At 43.1% G+C, this 25,395-nt stretch overlaps 1 protein-coding gene across 3 annotated transcripts in view; it reads left to right on the forward strand.

The window, feature by feature from the left end:
- Positions 1-30: 30 nt before the first annotated feature.
- FNIP1 (folliculin interacting protein 1) overlaps positions 31-25,395 on the forward strand; it is a 64,768-nt gene continuing 39,403 nt past the window's right edge. For 2 of the 3 annotated variants that reach the window (XM_053990955.1, XM_053990957.1), the window contains exon 1: positions 31-266. In XM_053990955.1, the coding sequence (XP_053846930.1) occupies positions 178-266 (89 nt within the window). In that variant the 5' untranslated portion in view covers positions 31-177. Of the gene's footprint in view, positions 267-19,951; positions 20,743-25,395 lie in introns of those variants that run through there. The other variant, XM_053990956.1, reaches the window with a different exon arrangement.

The raw sequence follows: 25,395 nt of genomic DNA on the forward strand, positions 1-25,395 counted from the left end.
CGCTCCCTCCGTCCCTCCCCTCGCTCCCTCCTCCCTCCTGGCAGCGCCGGGTGACTAATTTCTGTCATATGACTGTGACACCGAATGGAGCGGGGCGGGCGGAACTAGCCGCGGCGAAGGGACGGCGCTGCGCGGAGCCCAGCGCCTCGGCGGCGGGGGCAGCGGCAGCGCCCCAAAATGCCGCCCACCCTCTTCCAGAAGCTCTTCAACAAGAAGCACGGCCTGATCTCCCCGGCCAGGGACGCTCGCGACGACTGTGTCTTCAGGTAACCGGGACGGGGTCGCGCTCCTACCCTGCCCCAAACTTCTTCTCCGAGTTCTTCGCTCCCTTCGCTGCCCGGAGGACGCGGGGGCTGGCAGACCCTTCTCTGCTCCATCTGCAGCTCCTCGGCGACGTGCCCCGCTCCCCCCAGCCCCGGGGGATCCGTCCCCCGTCCTCCGCGGGAGCCCCGGGCCGCCCCGGCCGGGCCCCTCCGGCGGGCGCGGGGCGGGAGCCCCCCGGGACCGCCACGTCGGGGCCGCTGCGGTGCCTCCGCTCGGCTGCCTCCCCCCGGGGCCGCCGCTCCCAGCGCCGGGCCGTGCCTCGCCCCCAGCCCGCGGCTGCCTCCCCTTCCCCGGCGTGTGTGAGGCCGCGGGCCCCGCCGGGGATGCTGCGGGCCGGGGGAGGGCGACAGGCGGGCAGGTCCCCAGGGAGCAGCCCCAGGAACGGGGAGAAAACGTGAAGTTTTGGCGAAGAGAGGAGCAGCAGCAGCACTGGTTCGGCCGATCGAGGCCAAGCTCAGCGCGGGGAGCAGGGCAGGGGCCCCAGGGCAGCCCGAGGGGCCGGGTGGGCTCGCACCCAGTGGGGGCCGGGGCGGGAAGAGGCTGCGTTCGGTGCTCTGCGGGGCCTGGGGCTCGCCCGGGGCTTCCGCGGGCCGGTCTGCTTGGAAACAGGCAGCTTTTGTGCCGTTCCACGCGTGAATAATGGTCAGGCTCGAAAGCGATGCCGTGTCTGCGTCCTGGCAAAGAGAGAACCTTCAATATCTTTTTAAATGCGGTTTGCCACCTGGATGGAAATAAAATCTGCTTCACTGGTAAGAGTTACGAGCTTCTTGAAGCACTTCTAACAGTGTGGTGAAGCTCTCCTCCCACCCGCTGCCTTGAAATTTACTGCCTACAAATGATCAGCCCTTGGGTTGCTCTGTAAAGGGACATCTCTGACTGATGGGCTTAATTTTCTGTGGTGGGATACTCGTTTTAGCTGCAGTATTTAGCAGTTTAGATGGATAACGGTGGATCTGCAGTTATCTAAGCACAAGGGTTTTCAAAAACTATTGTTTGGACTATGTGAGTCCTCAAGGAGCCAAGACATGCTCCTGGACATTGCCTGGAGCTCACACAAGTTTTGAAGACACTGATCTGTAACTGCTTTCACACCTCTCTGATATTCGCTGTGGAGTGAATCCTGTTTTAAAATTATTTTTTCTAAGAAACAAAATGTTTTAAGGATGGCAATGTCATCTTATTTTCCAAATCATCTTAGTACTGGACCAGAGCTCTTGGTGGAGAAGGGAAGGGGTACTAAGACTGCTCTGTATAGTTGTCGTGCCTTTTGCCTTGCCTTAGTGATGGGTTTGTCTAGAGACTGGTGGTTCATGCAACAGCTGCAGGGCAGACCTGGGGCAGAAATGTGGGAATCACACCCGTGTTGAAAGGAGAGCGAGTACTTGGCAAGGTGTGTGCTTCCCTTGTCACCTGTATCCTTCTGTGCCAAACTGGGTCTGAAATTTATAGTGCTGTTTCACTTTGTGATATGAATTGTCAACTGATATCTGGTGAATTTGCAGTTGGGTTTTTTTTAGTGGACCCACAGGTATAATTTGCAGGGAAAGGCTGATGAGGCTCTGGGGAGGGTGGGAGATCCAGCTCTGACTTAGGAGAGCCAAGTAGTATTTTTGAAGATTAATACAGATGCTCTCTAGGCACATTGCCTAATGGCTGCTTTCATTTTAGAAATGAGGCTTAAGTTTGTAGCTAAGATCACAACTTGTTAGGATTATCAATTCCTGGTGAAACTTTCAGATGATACACAAAATAAGGACTGATACTTAGGACAGCTGAGTCTTTGGAGACTGGAAATAAGCACTTCAGACTGTTGCTGGTTCCAGTGAACCTGAATGCACCAGCCTCATCAATTCTATTGGGGCAAGCTGATGTTTTATGGATTGATACATTATATCTGTTTACAGTCTAAATAACAGAGCATTTCCCAAATATTCTGAACACCGTTATTTCTGTCTTTCTTCACTTTGAAAACACAGGTCTCTTATTGAGAAGACTGTATAGAACAACCATAAAAATGCATAATTCTCTTACTATATTTTGTGAATAATATGTACTTGGAGAGAAGAACCCAATTACTCTGGCAATGACATTGCTATAGCAGAACATTTAAGGATGATTTTTTTTTTACTATCAATATATTTTACATTTCCATCAGGCTTATTGTGAAAATTCATCAGTTCTATTTATCTGACCTTACACTGTTTCAAAAATAAAACAATACTTTTCAGGGGAAACATTTTGTTTAGTTGTTGATTTGTTTGTGGTGGGTTTTAATTTTGTTTTCCTTTTTTTTTTTTTTTTTTTTTTTTTTTTAATTTCCTGCCAAGAATCTCTCTCTGTGCTCTGGGTGTGTGAAATTTTGTGAGCCTAAGTCTAGCCAGACTCTGTAAAACCCTTTGGGACTAGGTGCTGGAGAAGTTTAGAGGTTTAGTAATGGGAACAGTAAGTTAGCAACTGTAAAATATTTCCTGGGGTACTAGTTTGCCATTTATATACTTTTTTAACATGTATATATAGATATATGTGTATATATATATATATGCAATTTGTTTTACAGAAGAAACTTTAGGAAATCACAGTAGATCCACTGCTTGTTAGTTTTTTAGCTCTTCCATTTAATCCAGGGCAATTGGCAGATTTGGCCCTTAGACTGAAATCTCTTGCTGCAGTTTGACATTCACATGGTGAGCAAGAATATTCAAATTTTAGTGGTAAAATCTGTTTACAAGAAACACAGAAACACCTGCAAGTATTCTAGGAGGGAAAAGTTAAGCCCTTATATTCCAAGATGTAGAGTACCTGCTGTCTCCTGCAAATAATACTCATGTGAGTGGATTTTCCCTGAGGGTAATTCTTACTATAAATAGGATCTCTTGGCCATATTGTAGCATCTGGCACAGGCCGCTGCTGGTGACAGGAGAGCTCAGCCTAGGCTCAGGCTATTACAGTTATTAGGAAAATAAAATCTCAGGTAAGTGGTTTTCTAGAATTTTATAATCAAAGTATTCCTATTGTAAAAATACATAAAGGTGTTCACATGAGCTGTAAGCTGTATGTATCTAAAATGGAGATACACTTTAAAATAGCAAATAAACAAACCCTGTTCCAGTAAGATGGAAATAATCTTACAAAAACTTCCTTAAATTAAGCAGAAGCAGCCATGCATTTTTGCTGTATATTATACGGGCCCACAAAACATTCCAGTGCACGTTTACATTACTGACTGCTACAGATAGTGATTTCCAGCTGCTGTGTCTTTCCTGGCTTTCCAGGGATCCACTTCAGCCCTCTGGAGAAAAGGAAGCTGGTAAGTCACTGAAAACTCAACCGGCTTTTTGTTCTTCAAAATGGGCTCAGTAGATTGAGCCTGCAGCTCAGTAAATTACCAGGAGGGCTGAGGCTTTATATCCTCCTCAGGATGTGTGGGCAGTATTGCCAATGGTAAATACAGCTGCAAGGACTGCAGCAGGGCTGCTGCAGGAGAGTGTGTTGGGATCCTGATTGCACTTGGGCGCTGTTAGCATGTGACACAGGGAGAGGGATTGTCCTGTAACACTGAGCTATGGGACTTGTACATTTTGGGGCTCCATGTAGAAGGGAACTCAGTGGGAATTTTTTTGCATCTCATGTATAAAGTTCAAATACTTGTTCCCTTCTGTCTCTAGACATCCTGCCTGCCTAGCTGGAAGATAGAAGGATTATTAATCAGGAGTTCTTTTTATACTACAGCTCAATAAAAGCTTCAGTGTCTCTTTATTTTAATCTAGGGAACTCTAAAGAACCATCTCACCCCGAGGGGCATTCCACTGATGTTTGCAAACTCTGTTTTGCTCTTGTTAAAGCACCTGTTGCAGAGGTACAGCTGTGTGGTGATTGTTCAAGCTTGACAGAACCCCTTATAGTTTCAAGTCTTACCAATGGTGTGGGGTATCTTTGGGCACATTCTTCCTTTAGGGCTTTGCTTTGGTTATCTAGGTATTTTTGAGAACGAGTGCTGTTTTTCAAGCTGATAGATACAGGAAAAAATAATTTTAAATGTACTTTATGATAGAGAAAGCCATTTTTGGTTGTCCAAGATACGTGCTTTCTTGGGGTCTTCTAGTAATACGTGCTGCTCCTTTATTGAGAGAATAGTTTGCCAGGTTCCTGAGACAGGACTGGCCTCAGGCTGACTGCAAAGTAGTATTTCCTGAAATCTGTTGTGGCAAGCATTCCCCATCAGCCCAGACTCTTTCTGTTCTCTGTGGCAGTGACTTTAAATGGTGTCTTGAAATTTGTTTCCTTTCACATAATTTTTGGCAGTGGCATTCATCAAGGGAATTACAATAAACATAGAGTTGTAAATGGGTAGCTTGATACAAAGATGCTTCATGAGCCAGTTCTTCTGCAGAGCTATTGTTCTTGCACAGCAAAAAATGGTACGTGCTTTCTTACAAAAGCGTAATTGCTTCTTGAACCAGAGGCTAATTTCTTGAAATAAAGTGCAAAGAAACTCAGAGACATTTATTAATGTGTAGCCAGAGACTACTGCAGCTTTTAAAAGTGGAGGCTGGAGTATGGTGAAGGAGGAACATGAGTTGTCTTTACATTGGTATTTCCAGTCAGAAGTTTCACCCAGAGAACTGTTTTCTCAGGAGCAGGTAGCTTTGTGTACAGCTTGGCTGAGCCCAGGAAAGCGGATCTCTTGCCAAATTGTGTCAGTTCTTGGGAGCAACGCAGCCAGCAAATTCCTGACCCTAATAGTTCTGCACAAGGCTTTTTGAAGTTGTTCCTCAGCAGTGCATCAGGCCAGCCTGACCAAAACCTGTTGTTAATGAAACAGCATGTTTTGATGTTTGTTCATTTCTGGCGTTCTGTGAGGATTTTTGTCAATATTTGTAAAACTCCTGGAATTTCACCACCTCAAAGTCTTTCTTCCAAAAGAGCATTAGCTGGACCTCATTTTGTAATAAGTCCGGCTTTTTATCTCTTCCAGTTATCTGATGAATTTTAAAAAGCTTTTGTTCCATAATTTTTAAGACTACTCAAATTTTTAAACATCTGAAATGTTACTGTGCTTTTATTGAGCTAATTTCTGCCCTTTAATGTCCTTTTAAGGTTTGCTTTTTTATAAAAATCCATCTCTTTTGTAATCTCTGGAAGAGTATGGTTTTGGCTTTTTGGTTGCATTCATTAGCTTGAGTGCACCAAGTTCTAATAAATACTTCACTTTGATTTATGCACAGTTTTCTCTGTGCTATGATGACTTTGGCTTGTGTTTTGAAATATATTGCTGTTTTCTAAAGTACTTCTTTTTGCCAGAATCTGTTTTGCATTTCCTGTCATGTAATTTTTTTATATACCTTCCAGTGCTTAAAGTCAATTTTCATCTTGGAAACAGAGACATAAAAGTGACAAGATTCCACTGAGCACCTCTAGAGCTTGGAGATAGTTTTGTTAATTTCTTATGAAAGGGCCACTCTCCAAGCCTTCCTTGCCACCATTCTCTAGGTATCCTAAGTGCTTCTCCAGGTAGGAATGTGATGTTCCTAAACCACCCAGTATGTCCTTGAAAATTAGGTGCTAGCTCTGAATAAAGCAATGTTGCAAGCTGGACAGTGACTGAGGAGCTGATAATCAGAGGGTTAGCAGTCCATCCAGTGATTATTTACTTATATCATCACCAGATCTGAAGGAATTGGATTGATATTCCCAGCATGCTAGGTGCATGTGAATGCAGAGAAAGATGAAATAATCTGAAGATTGCTGGGGTGCTTGTGTCTGCCTGGCTTTGTGCCTTGGAAGGTGTTTGCCTGCCCTGGTGGGACCTCTGCCTAGCCCTTGCTTCACTTTGGCTTCTTCCCATCGCCAGTGGAACGGGAAGACGAATGGTGGAGTGAGAAAGCCCTCTGCTCCTTTTTTCTCTCCTTTGTTAGAAGGAGGTAAAGCGCATTACAAAATGAACTAACAGGTGAAGAGTCACTCTTATTGCCTTTCCTCCTGGCATATCCTGTGGTGGCTGGGAGCTCGTGGTGTCTTGAGAATTTGGCATCACGAGGCTGCCCTGCCCGTCCTGGCCATCACGAGGTCAGCACTGTCAGTGCGCACTCGGCTTCCTCCCAGCCTGCGGCATCGCTTCCTCCCTGTGGGATGGCCTGGGTTGTCTGGGGATAGCTGCAGTCTCCTGTCTCACTGAGCAGCCTTTGGAACAGTCACTTTCTTGGTTCCCCTTCCTGCATTTCAGCTCCTTCCTCTAAATTAGAAATCCTTTTCAGGAGAGGTTGGGGTGAGTGAATCATGTATGTACAGATATACTCAAGTGGAAATGCTTCACACTTGGGTTACGCTGGCAAGTGTTGTAAGAAAGTGTTTCTACAAACCCTTGGGTTCTGTTTTTTCCCTCTACTACTCCAGGTGGGGTCATGAGGCATGAGGATGTACCAAAAGCATGGGGTGTATGTATGTGCTTGTGCACTGCAGTGTCTTCTCCTCTTCTGAAACAATTCCACCATTTGTTTTCAGGTGACTGAGGGTGTGTTTATGTGTCCCATGTTACAAACCTTGCTGACTTGGGATGGTCAGCTCATCTGGTTGACTGATAGATTGCCCTTGTATTTTCAAAGGGCTTTATCCCTTGCTCTGTGTATGCTTTGTTATGCTTCGAGTTAGCTTATGGTCATGGTGACAGCTTGGATGAATCCAAGCTTCTGTTCTGGAATAAACTGGACCAGTGTGACTTGGAGCCTGCAACTTGTTTTGTAATTTTGGCTGAATGCTCTAGGTGACCACTTCAGCAGTTTTACAAGTGGAAAGTAATGCATGCAGTGGTTTCATGCTCAGTGGTTGTGTTCCCTCCCAGTGCTACATCTGGAACTGGATGTCTGCAGGATCACATGTTTGTGAGTAATGTTAGGAAAAATGCAAAGCTCAGTTGCAGCAATGAATCCACAGTGTGGTTGTGCTGGGCTTCCAGAATCAGCCAAGAGCAGAATTTGTCTCTGAGGACTTGAAAAATTTTGCATTTGTGGTGTTAGAGAACCTTAATCTGTAAAATATCTGCTGGAGGAAAAAAGTTATGCCCATTAAAAACAAGAAATAATTTTATTAATTAGTAATCAGTTAGTTAATGCATCGGCTGTTCCACCTTACAGTGAGTAGTAGCAGAATTCATATATGGGAAATATTCACATGTGGGAAATGTATCTGCACAAAATTCATGTGATTCTGTTGTGTCTAAGGAATGTGACCATAAGTGCTACATTCAATCATTAATTTGTAACAGTACCTGCCCAACACACACAATACAATTATGTTCTGCTTCGTAGACGTGTGAGTGGTTATTATGTAGTCTTTGTATTGAAAAGAATTTATTTCTTTTTACAACAATGCGTGGTTAACAATGTTGCTTAGTGCTCAACCAAAGCTTTTACTTGTTGATTCTGCACATTTGCGTAAACAATCTTTTTCTTCTCTGAAACTGATAGCTTCTGGAGATACTATTATTCAGAACACAATGCGTTGCAGAGAAGCTTGTTCAAACATGTGAATTGCAGCATGGAATACTCCATGAACTACATATAGAGTATTAACAGTGCATGTATGTGAGATGCATCTGCAAGAAAACGTGCTTGTAATAAAGTTTTTTGTCTTTTCTAATTTCATAGCACTTATCAAGCAATTAAACAGTCCTGTCTGATGCTTTTGTGTTGATAATCTGGGTATCTCCCAGCTCTTGTATATTATCTGTCTTTGGAACTCTGGCCTTGAAAGAACCCATTTTGTACAGGTGGAGGATTCTGCAGTGGTGCCAGCGTCAGTAGCAACAATCCTGGCTGTAGGTACCCCCTGCCCACATCAGCAGCCCAACAGTGCCCAGTGGTTGGCTTTACCCAAGTGTGGACCTGCAACAGCCCCTGCTGACAGCAGTGAGCTTCAGGCATGGGAATGATCCATCACACACCACTGATCCTGCTCTGTTTCTCCAGGATCATTCCACAACATCCACTAGTTATTTTTGTCTAAAATAAGTAAAATACATCACAGAAACAGTCACATTTCCTTTACTCTGGGCACTGATCATGCCCTGCACATTCATGGTGTTTCATGCCCCTCCAGATCTGTGTGTGCCTCACTCTCATCGCCTCCAAATGTTTTTTCCCTTGCTCTAGCTAAAATGTCAGCAAAACATAAAATTTGTAATAGTACCAGAAACCTTCTACTCTTTCAGTTTGTGTGATATAGAGCTGGGAAGAAACAGGAGCCAAATTACAGTTCTCTTCCATCTGTTTTAGTAGATAAATGAAGAAATTTCAAATGCAGTTCAGCCCTGACTTTAGATCCTGGCCTTGTGCCTGTTTAAGCCAGAGCAGTATCTTCACCACAGTTCCCACTCAAAGACAGAGAAGGTAAATAGTTTGAGCATTGCCCAAAGGAACTTTTACTTTGCTATATGCCTTCTTATTTTGTTTTATTTTAGCCTCAGGAGCTATGGAAATGGTGGCTCACACATTGCAGTGCTTGGCCTTGCACTCCCCTCAGTAATTTCTAAACCTTTTGATTGATTATTGTCATGTCTGGTAGAGAATGTGAGAACAGAAGTTTGAGTGAGCTGAGTTTCTCTCACTTCAGTGAAAATGCTGTGGGTGCTGTTGGGTGTCTCCTGCCCGTCAGGACCCGTGCAGCTCTGAGCTGGCTGCACTTTGTCCATTCCTGTGTCCAGGGGCTATGTCCCTGGGGACAGCCAGAATATGGGCATGTTGGAGGAAGACAGTGGTCATGTGGTTCCATTGTTTGCCCTGTGTAGTTTGCAGGGAACAGCTGTAATGTGACCTCAAGAAAGGCCAGTCCTGGACTACTGTGAATATCAGAATATCAAAACCTCTGTTAGCTAAGTTACTTTGCTTTCTGATGAGTATTAAAGCACACACTGCCTGCTACATACCCAGGTTTCTCTTGTCTCGTGCATGTCCAAGGTTAAAATCAGGCCTCCCAAGCCTGTGTGCTGAGCACTTAGCTTGTCATGTTTGTGGGTAATTATGGAAGACTCCAGTCGGGCAGAAGGAAGCACATCACGTGTGAGCAGTTCAGTGGGAAATGAATGAGATTCTTGTCGAGTATTTTTGCACTCTCCCCACGCTGCCCCCGTGAAGCCTTACCTAGAAAATGTTCTTGCCATTTGGAGAGTTGGCTGAATGGTTTGTTTACTCCTTTTCATGAAACTTGATACCAGAAATCTGTAGTGAAAAACTCTGTTAGTTCAGGTGCTAATGAAGAATGGGTGCAGATGATAAGCTGTGTGGTTGGGTGTGCAGGGAACAGGCTGTGGAGCTTGGGGGGAGTGTGTGCTCCTTCTCAGAAGCTTGTTCTAATTGAATGACATTATCTGAACATCTGAGAAGCTGCTAGGGAAGAAGTCTGCCAGAATTTTCTTGTTCCTACAGGAAAAATAACAGTATTACCCCTTAAGACAGACTTAAAGAAATGCCTCAAATGTCAGGACTGTGAATTGGCTTACAGTACTAACTGTGTTTCTATTTAAAGGCAGCCCAAACTGACATAGAACTTAAATAGTCAGACAGAAAAAAGTTGTTGGTTTTTTCAGTACTTAAACGTATTTCAGCTGCTGTGAGTTACTGGAAATTACTCTACTTGCTCAGTAGAAAAGGAAATTGTTCTACTGACAGCATGGAGTACTAAGAAGCTCTGAAAAGGAGCATGATGGTTTCTTAACTGGGTATATTTACTAGTCATACAGGAGATGCTAATCATGAACTGCTGACCCCTTTTTTTTTTTTTTCAAAACAGGCATAACAAAAAAGGGTAGAAGTAAAAAAAACAAATCAAAGCAACTTTACTTTCTTTTGAGACAATAACAGAATTTTATCTTTGTATAAAGAAATATTTATCAAACTTTTTTCAGGTAAGCAAAATATCACTTTGTAATAAGACTAATTTATTTTACCTTCTTTAAATTTTAGTAGGGTTTTTTTCCCATAGTATCTTTTCTGCAGTTATCAGCAAATGAATAATTTTGGTTGGCCTGAGTAGGTAGCTACTTTAAAATGTGTAATCAGATTTTCTTTTTCAATTGAAGCACACTCAGAAACTGCTAGGTAGCTTATGTTTGTGTGTTGTGTAAGGCTTTTTTTCACATTGGGGTCAGAAGATAAGACACCAGGTATTATGGGGTTTTGTTTGTTTATTTGTTTGTTTGAGATTTTGTTGGGTTTTTCTGCACCTGGGTTTAGTATATACTCATTTAAATACTAGTCTTTTCTATTAGGAGCTAGCAGGAGAAATCAGCTGAATTGCACTCAGGGGGTGACATTAGTCTATGCCCACACTGGAGAAAAACCCATGCAAAATAATGTAAGATTCAGTAATGGCAATTGTTCTCATCTGTATGGATAGAGAAGACGGAGAAGAAAATATAGAGGAAACAGGGAATTTGAGAAGAAGTTGTTTTTTATATAAAAATTAAATTAAAGAGAAACTTAAGCATTAAAGCTAATACCAAGTTGCCCAGTTCTATGAAGTCCTCAGCATCCTCACTAGGGTTTGAAGGCTTTCAGTGCCAAAGCCTTGAGCCTTGCTAAAGGATATTCATGCTGGGAGAAAAGAGATCACAAGAGCAGGAAAGACCCCAGTGTTAGATCTGTGTCATGTATGTATATATTTGTCTGTGTCAGACAAAATACACATATCTGTATATTTGAAAATATACCCAGGTGTGTTCATTTGCTCTCATGGCTCTGAGTGTGTGAGCACCTGTCTCAACTCACAGTAATCAGGATACCACAAAGCAGAAACCTGCCTGCCTTGCTCAGCTGCTGTCTGTGAGAGAAGGACTTCGGTGTTTCCCCCAGCTGCTTCGTAGATCAGAACCATGTTGCTAGGATTTTTGTGATTTTGGGGGCTGATAGATGCTGTATAAATAAAAGCATTTTGGAGTTGCTCTGTGGTCAGGTTACAAAGGTACATATGCCAGTGTAGTTGGAAGCAGTTGTATGATGCTGCTGTGATTACATACATACAATTTACAGGGTGTAATGGTTTTGTGGGCATGGTGGTATTTGGCCAAAGGTTGGACTTGATGATCTTGGAGGACTTTTCCAACAGTGATACTGTGATTCATTTTGCTTGGGATTTTCTGTTACCTAGTGTTCTTCCTCATTGTCATGCTCCCTGTTTGGTGCTCTGCTATGGGAACTTGAATTTACTCACGTGCACTCATACACAGAAGAAGAAGAGAATTAAAGCCCATCTTGCTTTCCCTTCTGTTCTTCTGCTCTCTTCTTAGTGTCTTTTAAGGCCTGCAGTGCTGCCTCTCCTCTCTGAAGGGTTCCCCTGGGTGCTGTGCTGTCCCTTCCTCCTCCTGCTGCAAGCAGAGGCGTGCATCCTGTTTGGGGTTACTGTTGTGTCACATCAAGTGATGTGCATGAGCAGGAAAAGGGGAAAGGGAAACGAAAAGCAAAGGGAGCAATTACTTTGCCAACAGCTCCTTTAGAAAGACCATGATAAAACAACCCAGTCCAAAAAGTCCCGGTGGCATTGACAGCTCTTGCTGTCCAGCACTTGAGCCTTTCTTTCCCCTTGATGCAGTGGAATAAATAGCTTTGTGTGTTGCTGTGGCTGGTTCACAGCAGGTTACCTGCAGCACTAGGCTTCTTTGGGTTCCACATTTTAAGGATGCTCACGTGGGCAGACTGAAATTTGCTGGCAAGCTGTGGTGGCTGGGAGTGTCCGGAATTATGTTTGCATCAATTTGGTTACTACCAGCAAAGAGGGGTTTATTGAATATACACTAAATATACATATGTATCTTGATTAAGTACAGCCTCTCCCAGTATAACAACATGGGTTTTATCAAGTGATTCTGTTGATTCTGTCAGGCAGAGCTGGTTTGGACTGTGTGTTCCAGCTCAGTTCTGTGATAAGGAAGGTGTGTGTTTGGAGTGAGTTCCAGTGCTGATACCCAGGGAGGGCATGTTGAGCTGAACCTGCAGTTTTCTTTATCACAGACAGATTTTAGCAGTAAGAAAAGCTCTGAGGCATGTAAGGGCTATGTTCAGCTGATGCTCAAAGCTGCCATGTTTCTGTCATGTGGGGTTCTCAGTAATACTTGACCAGTTCAGTCTCTGTGCTGTGGAAAATCCCTCTAGACAGATAATTTTATTGAAGAGCTTAGGCAATGTCCAGTCCTACCCTGTATTTTCCATTCCTACCATTCTTGGAAACCCAAAACCCTGAGCATGTAGTGAGACTTAGAAAACTGAAAGGGATGGCAGAAAGCCTGAGGGTACAGAGCTCCTTGCAGCAGTGAGCAAACCCAGTAGAGCACTTTGTTAAGCTTGGTTTAAAGGTTGAGCGGGCCTTAGTTGATAGCTGAATGCATTTTTACATGTTCTTCTGTTTTGGGGAATCAAAGCATTTAAGACCTCACAGTTAAGGTGCATTTGCTTGAAGGTGCCAAGCTGCTCCAATATTCTGATAGCCTATATATTTTTGTCCAATATGAATGAAGTTGTGGCTTGTTCAAGCATCTGATTTTTATTTGTCCTCATGTCCTCATGAGTTACATAAAAGTGAAGGCAACCAATGTCTTTAGTGTCTGCTCCATATAAATCTACCTGAAATAGTTTCAGGTCACCTTTACATGCTTAATTTGGAAAACAGTTGAGCAGCATGACTCTTGCCTTGGAGAATTAAGCAGTCTAGGCTCCTCACAGGAGTCTTGGGGCTCTTGCAATATCTGCACAAATCAAGATCTCATCCCTTCTGCAAGTTAAGTAGGGGCCTGTTTGACTCGTGGAGCCAGTAAGGGAGGGATGTTCAGTGCATGGGTTGGAGCCAAGTTGGAAAAGTCTTCCCTCCTGAAAAGCAGCTGTGGGATAGACCCAGTTCACCTAAATATTCAGTAGAGTTATTTGGCAGATCTATGAAATCATTCCTAATTGTTTCTGGTTCAGAGCCTGGCAATAGTTTTGAAATGCAGTGTACTTGACATTTAGGGGTTTTGAGGGTTAACTAAAGGGATGGGTTAAAGTCTTCTGGGCTTATGGCAGCAGGTAACCACTTTGTGTGCAGAAAAATTGCAGAACTGGGCCACATCAGACATTTGAAGGTGTTGGAGGATGCTTAGATGGCAGGTGACAACACTGGTGTCAGGCAGTTGTTGATTCATGTGGATTATCAGTCATTAGGACTTGTGGGGTGTTGCTATTAATGAGCATCACATACAGATAGGGCAGCCTGGGATTTCATTCCATAGGTATGAATTTCTTATACTTGCTTGTATAATCATCCTCTGTCTTTAGTTTGCAGTTGTTCCTGTGTAACTGAGATGGGGTTTTGGTGAAAGCTGATGGGGGCAATAAGGCTGAGTCAGCACTGTGCTTAGGCATGTGCTGTAAGTCTGGAAGTGGTTTGACTGTTCCCAATGAACCCACTGATGTGTTTAGCTCTAGGCATTTGTTTTAAGTAAGTTGTAAAATCTACATGAATGAGGAGGATGAGACTACAAGCACACAATGTTTAAAATCAAATGTTTAGAGGGTTGTATTTGTCAGGAAAAAAGCTTTTGACATTTAATGCATTTCAGTGACATATTGAGCTTAAATGTCACCTGCATGGGAAAAATGATCATCATCTATTAATTTTATGTGACTGTCTTGATAAATGACCTGGTAACATAGCAAGCTAAAGTTTGCTGTGGTCCTCTGCATACAACCCCAGGCTTTGGGCTGAGAGCAGCATCTTGGGATTATCCCTACGTCAAACCTTGTTTGAACTGAGTACATATAAATAATTGTCCGCCAGCTTTTCCTATTACAAGCATACACAGTTTGTGAAATTGGTTTACCATGTCCTGAAAATTTCTTTGATATTTTTAAAGCCTGTTGCTATGGGAACCAGACCCCATAACAGAAAAGCTTTTTGGTTCTAAGGAGGCCAAGAAATTCACTTAACAACAGGAATAAAGCCACAGAAAAATAGCTTGTATTCTTTTTCCAAAAGCAAACAAACAAACCCCAGAAGAAACCCTGATATCCTGAAGCAGCTTGGGCCTGGATTACCAGATGGAAGGGGACACTCTGCTCTAAGGGCTTCAGAGCCTGGCCAGGGAGCTCACCCTGGACACATGCACTGGTCCTGGCTCTTACAGGCGAGAGTAATCAGGGAATTCACAAGCACCTTTCTCTGAAATAATTCACATGTCTTTTTTCCCTTTTTTTTTTTTTTTTTTCGATATGGAAAGGTTGAAATGATGTGATGTATTGGTTTATGGGCAAGAAAACACAAGTTTTGCTTCTCAGAACTGGATGTCCCCTTTGTGCTTTGCTAATACAGAAACTGGCAGAACAGGCATTACTTTGACGTTGGGGCTTGCAGCCCTTTTTCCTTGTGTCTCATGACTGAGTGAATCAACACCTAATTAAAGTCACATGAGGGACAGAGTAAAATGCTGTTCAGGCACTGATCCCTGTGAATCTTTGGAGAATAACTATGTACCTCTGTCTTCTTCCTTTTCCAAGCAACCCCGAACAGCTGTAGCTCTGCCTTTTTTCTTCTTTTTTTTTTTTTTTTTCCCCAGAGAAAAGAATAGCATGTAGACCTCAGCTAAAGCAATGCTGCCTGTGCAGATAAATGAGATCTGGGGTAGGGGGAAGGAAGACCAGGGAGTTCTCAACATAATCTTGAGGAATTGGAGTGATTTGAGTTTGTGCTGGGGATTACTTAGCTTAAAGCCTGAAAGTATAGTGCTTGTCCATTTGACATTCCTGGAAATTTAACTGAGAATGTGAACGTTGGGCAAGGAAGTTGGGAGTGATCTGTGGGCTTTCTTGGTATTTTTAATATTAGCTGTAATTTTACCACTTGTGGCTTGTTATGAAGGTCCATAACAATTGCTTTCCATCTCTGAGTGACAAATACTTGTGTGGAGATTTATTAGGCTCTCAATTATCACTCGGTCACAAGTACAGCCACCTTAATCAATTACAGGACCGTGGCTTACTGCCAAGGAATGCTGCAAGCCCCATGCTGCCTTGCCTGCGCTGGATGACTTTCACCACCAAGGCCATATTTTTTCCCCCTTATAAAACTCACAAAACAAGTATTGCAGGATGTTTTAATCAGCATAAGCAGATGTCTCCCTGCACCCTGCGGTCGCGCGCAGGGCTGTGCAGCAGGTGCAGTGTCTGCAGCCGGAGGCTTGGTGGCTGTCATGTGCTGGCACTGGAGGTACCAGTGGTTTGGGCACTCCGTGGAGTGGCATCTCCAGGCTGGAGGTATCCTGGCTACCTGCAGCCAGGCCAGGGGGTTTCAAGATGCAAAAAGCAGGCTCTGGGCAGATGCCCTGGCAGGGACCCACTATATCCTGGCACCCTTAGCACAGCATCACCCACCCCTGGTCCAGCTCACAGGTTAAAAAGCATGACATAAAAAAATTGCCGCTGTTTACATGCTAGTCTTTTAGCCTTTAAAAATGTATTTATTTTTAGATGTATCTATCTGATTTTAAAAAGAGCTTATTTAGATGTGTTTGCTTGGTGCAAGAATCAGCTGACATGTCAGGCACAGCTAGAGCACATCAGCAGGTTGGTTATGCACCTTGCAGCTTTTCTTTTAACGTCTCCTGAAGTAATAGATTGAAAATCTCAGTTTTCAGCAGTGCAAAAAGAATAAAACTGCCGTAGTCCTTATGGTTTATGAGATGTGCTTGAAAATAAAAGCCTTAAAGACACTCTAAGCTGAAGATAAATACAGGAAATTCAATATTTGTCTATTAAAAAATTGAAAATGTTAGAAGTATTCAACCAAAGTACCCTTATTCCATCAGGATTCTTTCAAGGGTTTATTATTAATATTATTAATATTGGTGTTGGTAACAGTAGTGGAGCCTTAGTGATTCCTCTAAGATGTCTTAATTTTCATGACAAGAGAGGTTTTACAGTCAACCTTGACTCTTGTTTGTCTTTTCTCTTTATTGTCTCATCTCGTGATATTCACAGTTTCCAAAATAAAAAGCATCAATTCACCATTAAGTTCCCTAAGCAAACTTTGCAGTTGATAAATCCGAGCTTGTGAGCTTGATTTTGTTTTGTCAGGTTAGTTTTGTGTGTGGATTTAAGGATTGTTGAACCTCTCGTGACATCTCCAGAGCTGCACAGCACAAAGGAGAGAACACAGACTGCCCCCCATAACCCTCCTCTGCATTACATAATTCCGGGTGATTTTAGCAGAGTCTTTATTTCCAACAACTATGCTATTTCCAACTATGTTCATCAAAAGCAATTTGTAATGGAACTTTTTTTCTCCCCAACTTTTCATTAAACACACACAACACTGAGCTATTTACACTTAATTTTTAATAGCTACAGCAGAAGAGTCTGCTCTGCACACCCGAGTGTGCACAATAAAATAACTGTTTGGCAGGGGGAAAATGCCCTGTTGTCTTGCAGTACCAGTTGGTATTATGGAGGTTTGTTTGGTGTCTTATACTAGATTGCAACTGGAAATGCAATACAAATTGAACACCAGTGTTTCAGTAGCCTAACCATGTATCAGATTTTTGCTTTGATAGTTATTTTTATTTCCAGCATTTTTATCAGGACATGAAAAATTACAGCAGTAGATAGGCAATCTGCTGAGGTCTCCATGTTCTTAAAAGAGAGATAATTGCTTCATGCCTTCCCCTCCAAGAGTGCTCATAGGCAGATTTGTAGTTGCTGATGCTCTTTTACAATGCTGGTAGAGACAGTTTATTCCAGTCATGAGACCTTGTGCTGGTAGTGAGAATCCTGTGTATGAAGAGTTTATAAACTTGTTGATTTTTTTTTTTTTTAATCTCATATCAAAGGCACTTTTTTCAGCATTTAACAGTCTGGTTTCCTTTAAAGAATAGAGGACCCAGGTTTTGAAACTCCTGAGGGCTGCTTGCAGTGATCTTTCTCATTTTTTGGGCTCTTGCTGACCTTTGGCTGGGCTTATGTTTCTGTGTGCAGGTTTGTCTACATGCTCCAGGTATGTATGGAAGGTTCATGCTTTAACATCTGCACTCTTCCTCTCCAGCAGTGAGATTTTTTTTTTTTGCAGGGATACAAAAATACACAGAAAGCACATTTTTTTAGAAGTCTAGCTCAGTGGTAATCCTACTAAGGCAAGTATTTTGTAGAAAAAATTGTATCCAAGTATTTCTAGTCAGATTTCAAATAAAATCCTAATTGGTTTTCTCTCTTTTCATCTAGTGTGGCTTCTAGCTCCTACCTTCGTGCATTACTAAGCAATAAATATTTCTTGGCTCACTCACTGGCTCTTTGTTGTGTGTGTTTACAACATGTGTGAGGGAAGCCTTTCTTTAGAGGAAAGACTGAAAAAACTTGTTAAGGCAGTGAAGACCGAAAATTATTTCATTACTCTTTAGCCTGTGGTTGGAGCAAACTCTGTTGTCTGCTTGGTTTAAAATCGGATTATATATACTCAAAAGGTGCATATGAGCCTTTGCATTGGTTTTAAGTGTTTTCAGAAATGCCTTTGTCTACAGTGAAGGAAGTGGTTATTTTTGGTGCTGTTTGGTTTTGAAGGTTGTTTCAGTTTCTGTGTGTTTCAGAACATGCCCCCCACCCAGTTGGGCATGGGGGTCTGCAGAGGGTCCGCTGGGCTCTGGGCTGCTGGATGTGGTTGAACACCATCATCCACATCTTTCCCATGTGCAGCTGGGTGGATGTACATGGATACTGAAATATCTCCCTGGCAGGTGATGGGCTATTGCAGGAGATTTGATAACTTCAGTTTTTTGAGTTTGAGTGTTTTTCTGAGGCAGAGTAATATCATCAGCTTTGTTTTTCAAGCTCAAATTTTAGACACAAAAAAAAGGAAAGCCTTCACCCTTTCAAAGAGAGGTCTGGATATACACCTAGAGAAGAGGATGGTGCATATCTCATGTTAAAGATGCTCCAGTGTTTTCTTGGATATGGGAGTGGTGGCAGTGTTTATAAACAAACATTGAATATCTGAATTCCTTCCTCAAGCAATAAATATTCACTGATCTGGCTAAAGCACTGTTTACTCTCTGTACAATTTGAGTCTGTGTCTATTTGCAGAGAAATTCCTTCCAGTATTTTTCCTGGTCAGTTGTTGGATGGAGGCTGGGTCAGCTTTCAAAGCACTCCTTTTAATACGCATCAGGTTACCCTGATGTAAAATGGAAATCTTAGATGTTACTCCTGTAAATAAATGTTTACATAATACGAGGCACTTCTCAGCATTGCATATCTAAGAAAAAAGGTCACTTTTGACATCAGTAACCTTTAGAGAGTGGTGCCTTTGCCACACAGGTAAAGGAAGTTACTGTGCACTGCACATTCCTTCACTAGATCAAGAGGTAGCTAGGAATGGTCAGATGTTACTGCTTTTGTCTCCTAAAGTTTGGCATTTTAAGCTATAAAGGCAGGATTTGGGCTTAAGGCATGAATCTTGTAACCAGCACATGCCCAGTTTTGCTCATGTGAATAATTCCATTGAATTCCCTAGCACTAGTCATATATGAAAAGCCAAGTCTATAATGTACGTGTTTGTGGCATCAGGGCCTCAATTCTTCATTTCTAAATGAGAAACTTCCTGTAAAGCATGGTAACAAAAGATAATGGTTTTGTCTCTCTTTAGTTTTGCTGTTTTTATGTCAAAACACTTGTCCAGCACCAAACATGAAAATATTACCATCCTATAAAACAGCGACAAAACCATTGTAGTGGCAAGAGATTAAGGATTTCTCCCTGAACTTAACCCATGAGATGTGTAGCAGAACAGGGAGCTTTGTGTTCTGCTTTGGAATCCATTCCAGATTGTATGGGATTGTATGGTCTTGGAACCAAAGTCCATGAACAGGTGCACCAGTTCACCCACTCTGTGATACAGGGGAGCCATCAATATCATTGGGTTGTGGGATGCAGTGGAATGGGAGATCCTGATGATAAATCTATTTTTGCTGCTTATGTATTTAAAATATTGGCAGAACTTGTAGGTTTTCAGACACTGGGAGAAAAAAACACAAAGTAGGAACTATGATGCTGTAGCCTTCTGCCATCATGTATTACCTGAGTTTTATCCAAAGATCATACAGAATTAATAGTATGAGTGATTAGCCCCACTGGTGCCTGTGACAAGACTAGATGGCTTTTAATGTGCATTGCATTTTTGAACGCCCAATTCCTTCTTCACTTCCCTGTCTGTCTGTCTCGTTCCTCCCCCACAGTTCAGAGATAAAAGCTTGTCAAATAGTTCTTTGCTATTTAATGTTTGTTAAAATGCACTTTGCTGTTGTGAGGTCTGGGTACCCTTCCAAGCATGACCCGGGTTACCGCCGGAGCACAATCAGGAAACCTTGTTTACAGCCAGGCTTGGTCGGGTTTTCTTTCAGCGCATTATTTTGAGTATTTAATTTTTTTCCCCTCTATGGCCATCCAATTGTCTTGCATCTGCCCGCTCCTTCCCGTGTAATATTAATGAGCCCTGGCTGAGCGCACAGTGCGCTCTTTGTTCGGAGCGGGGAGGGGGAGCGGCACCGGGCGGGATGCGGGAGTCGCGCCGCAGAGGCAGCGGCGAGCGGGGGCGGCCGGGGGCTCCTCGTTCCCCTTCCCCGCCGAGCCCCTGCCTGGAGGAGCGCTCCGAAGCCGCTGCGGAGGGAGGGCCGGAGCGCGGGGTGTCGCCGGGGCTGGCGGCCGCAGGTGGCCCGCGGTGACAGCTGTGTCACATGATGGCTGTCAGCGCGGGCTCGGCCACCCGCGCGCCCGGCCTCCGCCAGCGGCGTCCCGCCGCTCCCAGGAATGTGAGGGCTGGGGGTGCCGCCGGCGAGGAGGCCGCCCTGCTTCGCCCCCCCGTTCCTCGCCGAGCGGGCTGAATTCCCGGCGGCCGCGGGTGCCCGGGGACTCGGTCATGAGCCGGAGCCGGGGGCGCGGTGGCGGACAGCAGGCGGATGGATGGCACTGACAGGTCCGGGCCGGCGCTGCCAGGGCAGCGCTTGGCTTCCCCCTGAATGACGCTGATCTTGTCTGCAGCGAGCCCTGGAAGAGGCGAAGAAGCGGAGAAGACGGGCGCTCTTTCCTCGAGCAGAAATCCCAGGCTGTGCAGAATTGTGGGGCAGGATTTGGGTTATGAAACTCCGGGGCAGCGCAAACGCAGCCGGGTGCAAACCCCGACACTGCTGTCCTTAAGGTGGTTTCTGTGCTCCTGTTGCTAGGATTAAGGCTTTGCGTTGCAGCATGGAGAGTCTTTTGTTTGAGTTAAATTCAGACCTCTTGATATGTCACCTGACAGTCTTGTGGTTTTGGATGAATATGGCTCATTGCTATTATTAACCTGAGTTGGCAGCCAGGCACAACAGGAGTTTATAGGGATTTTGAAAAGTGGAACTGCTCGGGGGACAAAGATGCTTCCCAGGTATGGTCACTGCACAGTTCTTGAGATAATTTTAATTATTTGAAAGCTTATTATTTTTCCTGTGATGAAAATATTTCTTTTCCAGAGATGTGAATCCTCTAGAGATTGTTTTTTATTATTCTTACTATAATTTTATGCTAAAAGGATGCAAATTTTTTTGCCTGAATTGGTTCTGTCTTGTAACTTTGCAAAGGGAAGTGCAGTCTGCTTGAATAATGTAATTTTGTTCAGTGCTAGTGAATTTACCTGAAAGGAGCTGTGTCTCATTTGTGTCTGGTTTTAATTAAAAATATTTCAAGAGAGCATGAAACTTGTGTGTGTATGTGCATATATTTGCTTGCATACATGTACCTAAATCAGCTAAAACCTGAACAGGTACTTTTTGAAATGGCCTAAGTGAAGTAGTCCCAAAAATATTTTATGAAATTATTAACGGCGATTGTAAATTCTGCAAGGTATGTGAATTGCGAAGTTATTCAACATACTACACAGCTTTAACAAAATCTTCCCACCCATTTATTTTCAGTATAATACTCCAGATTATGATTACTGTGTTGACTAGGCTGCACCTAACCTGTCAATGTTATGTCTTTTTGCTTGTGGAAAAGCATCTGGCTCATGTATTAGACTTTAGAGTATAAATTAGGTATCTTAATGAGAGTCAAGTGACTCTCATTAGAAGGGAGAAAAAATGAAAACAAACTAAAGTCAGCTTCATATACAGATAAAGAATTGGACAGAGCCAAGGAGCTTGGCAGGCAGTTGAAGTTCAGGTCCAAGTTTGTTATACCTGTGAAATACCTGGCTGATGTACTTTGTTCCTGGTGTACAATATGTACTTAGTATAGGCAGCACGAGTTTCCTGGAGCTCAAGAAGTGCGTCTGTTCCAGGTGAGGATTGCTAAGCTGGTAAATAATGAGACTGACTTAGAGATGGAGCAGGGAGCTGACCTCCACAGTGCTGCAGTGCCTGTGGACATGTCACCCTCTTTCAAGAGATGAAAAGCAGGGGGGTTTTGTGTTTTAAAGAAACATTATTTCCATGGGATAAACCTGAAGCGCCACTGCAAGCAGTCAAGGGTACTTGTCCCTGAGATGATCCACCATCTGTCTATTCTTCAGTGCTACCCAGAACCCAGGTCCTGTGACTTCTGTGAAAGCCCAGCTGAGGTCACCGTGGCAGAGGGCAGAGTCACCCGGGGCGCTGGGCGAGCTCCTTCGCAATCCAGCCTCGAGGGCTCCCTGCCTGCCCTGGCCGAGGCACCAACGCTGCTTTTCTGTGCAGAATCAGCAAGTGCTCACCACCACAGTCACACAGCCCTGACATGACCTCAGCTCTTGTAAAGACAAATGTCTTGCAATTTTTTTTCTAAGTATAGGCCCCGTAGTTTCTCTACTTTAGGGAACTTTCTTCCTTCTTGCAGCCTTATGGTTGTGTTATGTCACCAGCACTTAAACGGAATCTCTTTCTTGAAATGCCAGCTTTGCAAATCAGCCATGCAGCCTGGATCATCCTTGTCTTGTGAATCCTGAGAAAGTTCTTTTGTGTTTCAGGTGCTCTTGTTAAATAAATAAATAACCTGCCCATGCCTCTAAGAGGAGATGGTCTTCCAAAGCTGCAGGCATCATTAATACACATTACAGTTCTGTTTTCATTGTTTCCAAATTAGTTGTGATCTTTCAGAATGGTCTGTGCAGCTGTTTTGTGCAATAATGGTCAAATAATAAGTGAACTACTAAAATGCAGCAGGAAGGTATTAAAGTATGTACAAACCCTCCCCATTAATCCTATATTCTCAAATTTTGTTGTATCTTCTCAAAGCCAAAAGAAAAAATCTAATAAGAGATAATAGAAATCTGCAGGCATTTGGGCAGAAGAAGAGAATTCCTGGTTGGAAGAGTCATTTCAGGGCTGAGAGGAGTGAGATAGGATGGTTGGACTTCGTTCTGGACTTGATCACCCTTCCCTGTAGCAAAGTAACTGCAGGATCCCATATACTGGGCTGTGTAGGTACAGGTGAGTGTGCTTTGATGTGGCTGTACATCTCCATGGAACGTGGAGATAATCTGAAATCCCAGTGCACTCAGTGGAACAGTCTCATATTTACAATGTTAGCTCTTCATGACAGATGCAGCCTCTGTTGAAGGCTTGTGTAGTAGAAGTTGGCTGGGTCTAAGCACCACTGAAGCAAAGATAATACCTGGAGAATCATCCGCAGGTGCTGGAAATGAGCTCTGGAATCCCTGTGCCTCTGTTCTGATGCTCATCTAGCAGGAGTGAAGGAAGATGTTCCCTTCTGCCAGAGCCTGCGAGGGGAGCATGGGACAAGGTGGGCCCGTCTGCTCTGTCACCCTTTAAAAAGGTGCTAACATGTAAACCATGCAGAACAGATAAGCTGGCATAAACTATAAATATCATTTGCGTAGATGCATTTAAAAATAGTCCCAAGTGATTCATCACCAGGCAATTTTTATAACTATGGGTAACATGATGTAGGAAAACAATAGTTTGACTGATAGTTTCAACTTACTTTTTACATGTTTAGTCCTATTCTGGTTTTGAGCAACCTTACTTTTTAGAAAACTCTTTTCCAGTTCCTACCTGTTTAATATCTCAATCATTTTGCTTCAGTTGCTTTACTTTAAGATTTATAAAGTACCTGTTTTTATTAAAAAGTAACCAGATACTATCTAAGCCATGTTAATATAAACAGTTTTAAAAGTAGTGTCAGCCAGGAGAGAAGATAATACTAAGCTAAACCTTTAATGTAATGAAGAAGTGTTCATGTTTTAGGTGGGAATGAGGAGGAAGGAATGTACTGGGATTCAATTACAGGGGAAAATACTGTATTTTAATTGTTGGAGTGGTAACAAAGGATTTCTGTGTCTTTTGTGTCATCTATTAAAACTTGCACAGAGTGAAATAATACCAATTTACAGCCATTCAGTTCTTGCTGAGAAACATTGATGGTGGTAGTAAACTCCAGGAACACAAGAAAATTCATCCTTAGAGAGCAGTTGGAATTCTGGATTGCTGTGAATCTCTATAGTAGAGGCGTCAGGAGGCATGGAATGGATTTGTAAATGTAAGCTACAGGTAATATTCCTGGTGACCGAAGGTAAAAAAGGCAGAAAAGCAGAAAAGACGAAAAAAGGGAAGAGCTGAACAACAGTAGGGCTTAAGTGTGAATATGCATTAAAATACTATTTTTCAGATCTTGGTTTCATTGTTGCCAGTTTCTGATAATTCCATCATTAATCATAGGAAATTTTCCCTTTTTCTCCCAAATAATTCCTTTTCTTTTGCACTCTGTACTTGTGTGAGTGTCTGTGCAGGGGCATTGAATCAGATGCCCTCCAGAAGACCCTTCCAACCTCAACCAGTCTGTCGTGGTGTGAGAGCTGGGCTTTGTTTCTAAAACATCCCATACAGCATTTATATGTCAACGGATTTCCACTCCATGTAGGTATTTTTGGACATCTCATTCTAGAGCAATCCCCGGTTGTGTAGTGGAGATCTCCACAGGAGCAGAGTCCTGCTCAGAAGGAGTTTGTTTGTCACCAGTTTTTCTCTTGCTCCATGCCCAAACACGCAGCACTGTGTGACAAAGTCACAAACACTTCTACTGGTGAAAGGTATTTGGGGTTTTCTTGGTGGTAGTTCTTACGGGTTTTTTTGCCCTGGGTTAATTTTGGGGTTTTTCTTTAGATCTAATAAGTTTCAAGGAAAGATCAAAGAGTGGCAGATAGGTGATGCGGGGAAAAGTCCTCATTAAGAAACTGTCATTTCCCGGGCAGTGTGGGAAATGGAGACTCACCTTTCATTATCATTACTAGAACATTTGATTCTATGTCTCCTGGTTTTCCTGTAGGAATCTTAAGAAAACATCAGTTAAATGTCAAAGTTAGTTTCCATTTATAAACAGAACTAATTATATTCGGAAGATCTAGGTCAGTTTTCATCTGCCTGCAGAGGAGTGCTGGAGTGCTGCCCTGTTATATTTGTTTTGAGAATGCCTCTTGCATGCAGGAATTTTATGTTTCTGGGGATAATCTATTCAGATATCAAGCTTAACGGTATTTTAAATCTGCTAACAACAAAAGCAGAGCTCTGTGTCCTGCTTCCCCCTCACTGGTGGGGGTGAGTTGGAGGTGCCAGGCTGCCTTCTGTTTACTGTCTGTCTGAATGAACTTTCCCCCAGCTCTCTGAAAGGCTCTTCTGGTTTGGGAAGTGGCCTGCTATTGCCAGGGAATATTTTTGCAAGGCTGAAATGTGCTTAAGGATGCTATTATATAACAGAGATAGCGCTTCTTTGGAATTATCACAAATTATGATGGATAATAGCTACTAAATGCTTGTCTAGAGAAAGTTAAAATGTCATGTGAAGAAGCTGAGAAGTAAACAAGCTCTTGTTACTTTCATCAAATATGTTTCTGAATACAGCAAGAGTTTTATATTTAGCTTTCTCTCTTCTTAGTGTGTAATCTGCTCTTGGAGCTTTTTATAAGTAGACTTTCCTAAGATCTGGAACAGCTATTGCCTTCTTTGCCAGTAATTTCAAAGTCAAATATCAAAAGTACTAGGTAATGGAAGACATGCTTTTGTCTGAGTGTGCAGGAAATTCAAACGCGTTGCAAGGGTGGAGCAAGCAA

The sequence above is a fragment of the Vidua macroura genome, chromosome 15 (genome assembly GCF_024509145.1).
Source record: "Vidua macroura isolate BioBank_ID:100142 chromosome 15, ASM2450914v1, whole genome shotgun sequence".
Taxonomy (NCBI): Eukaryota; Metazoa; Chordata; class Aves; order Passeriformes; family Viduidae; genus Vidua; species Vidua macroura.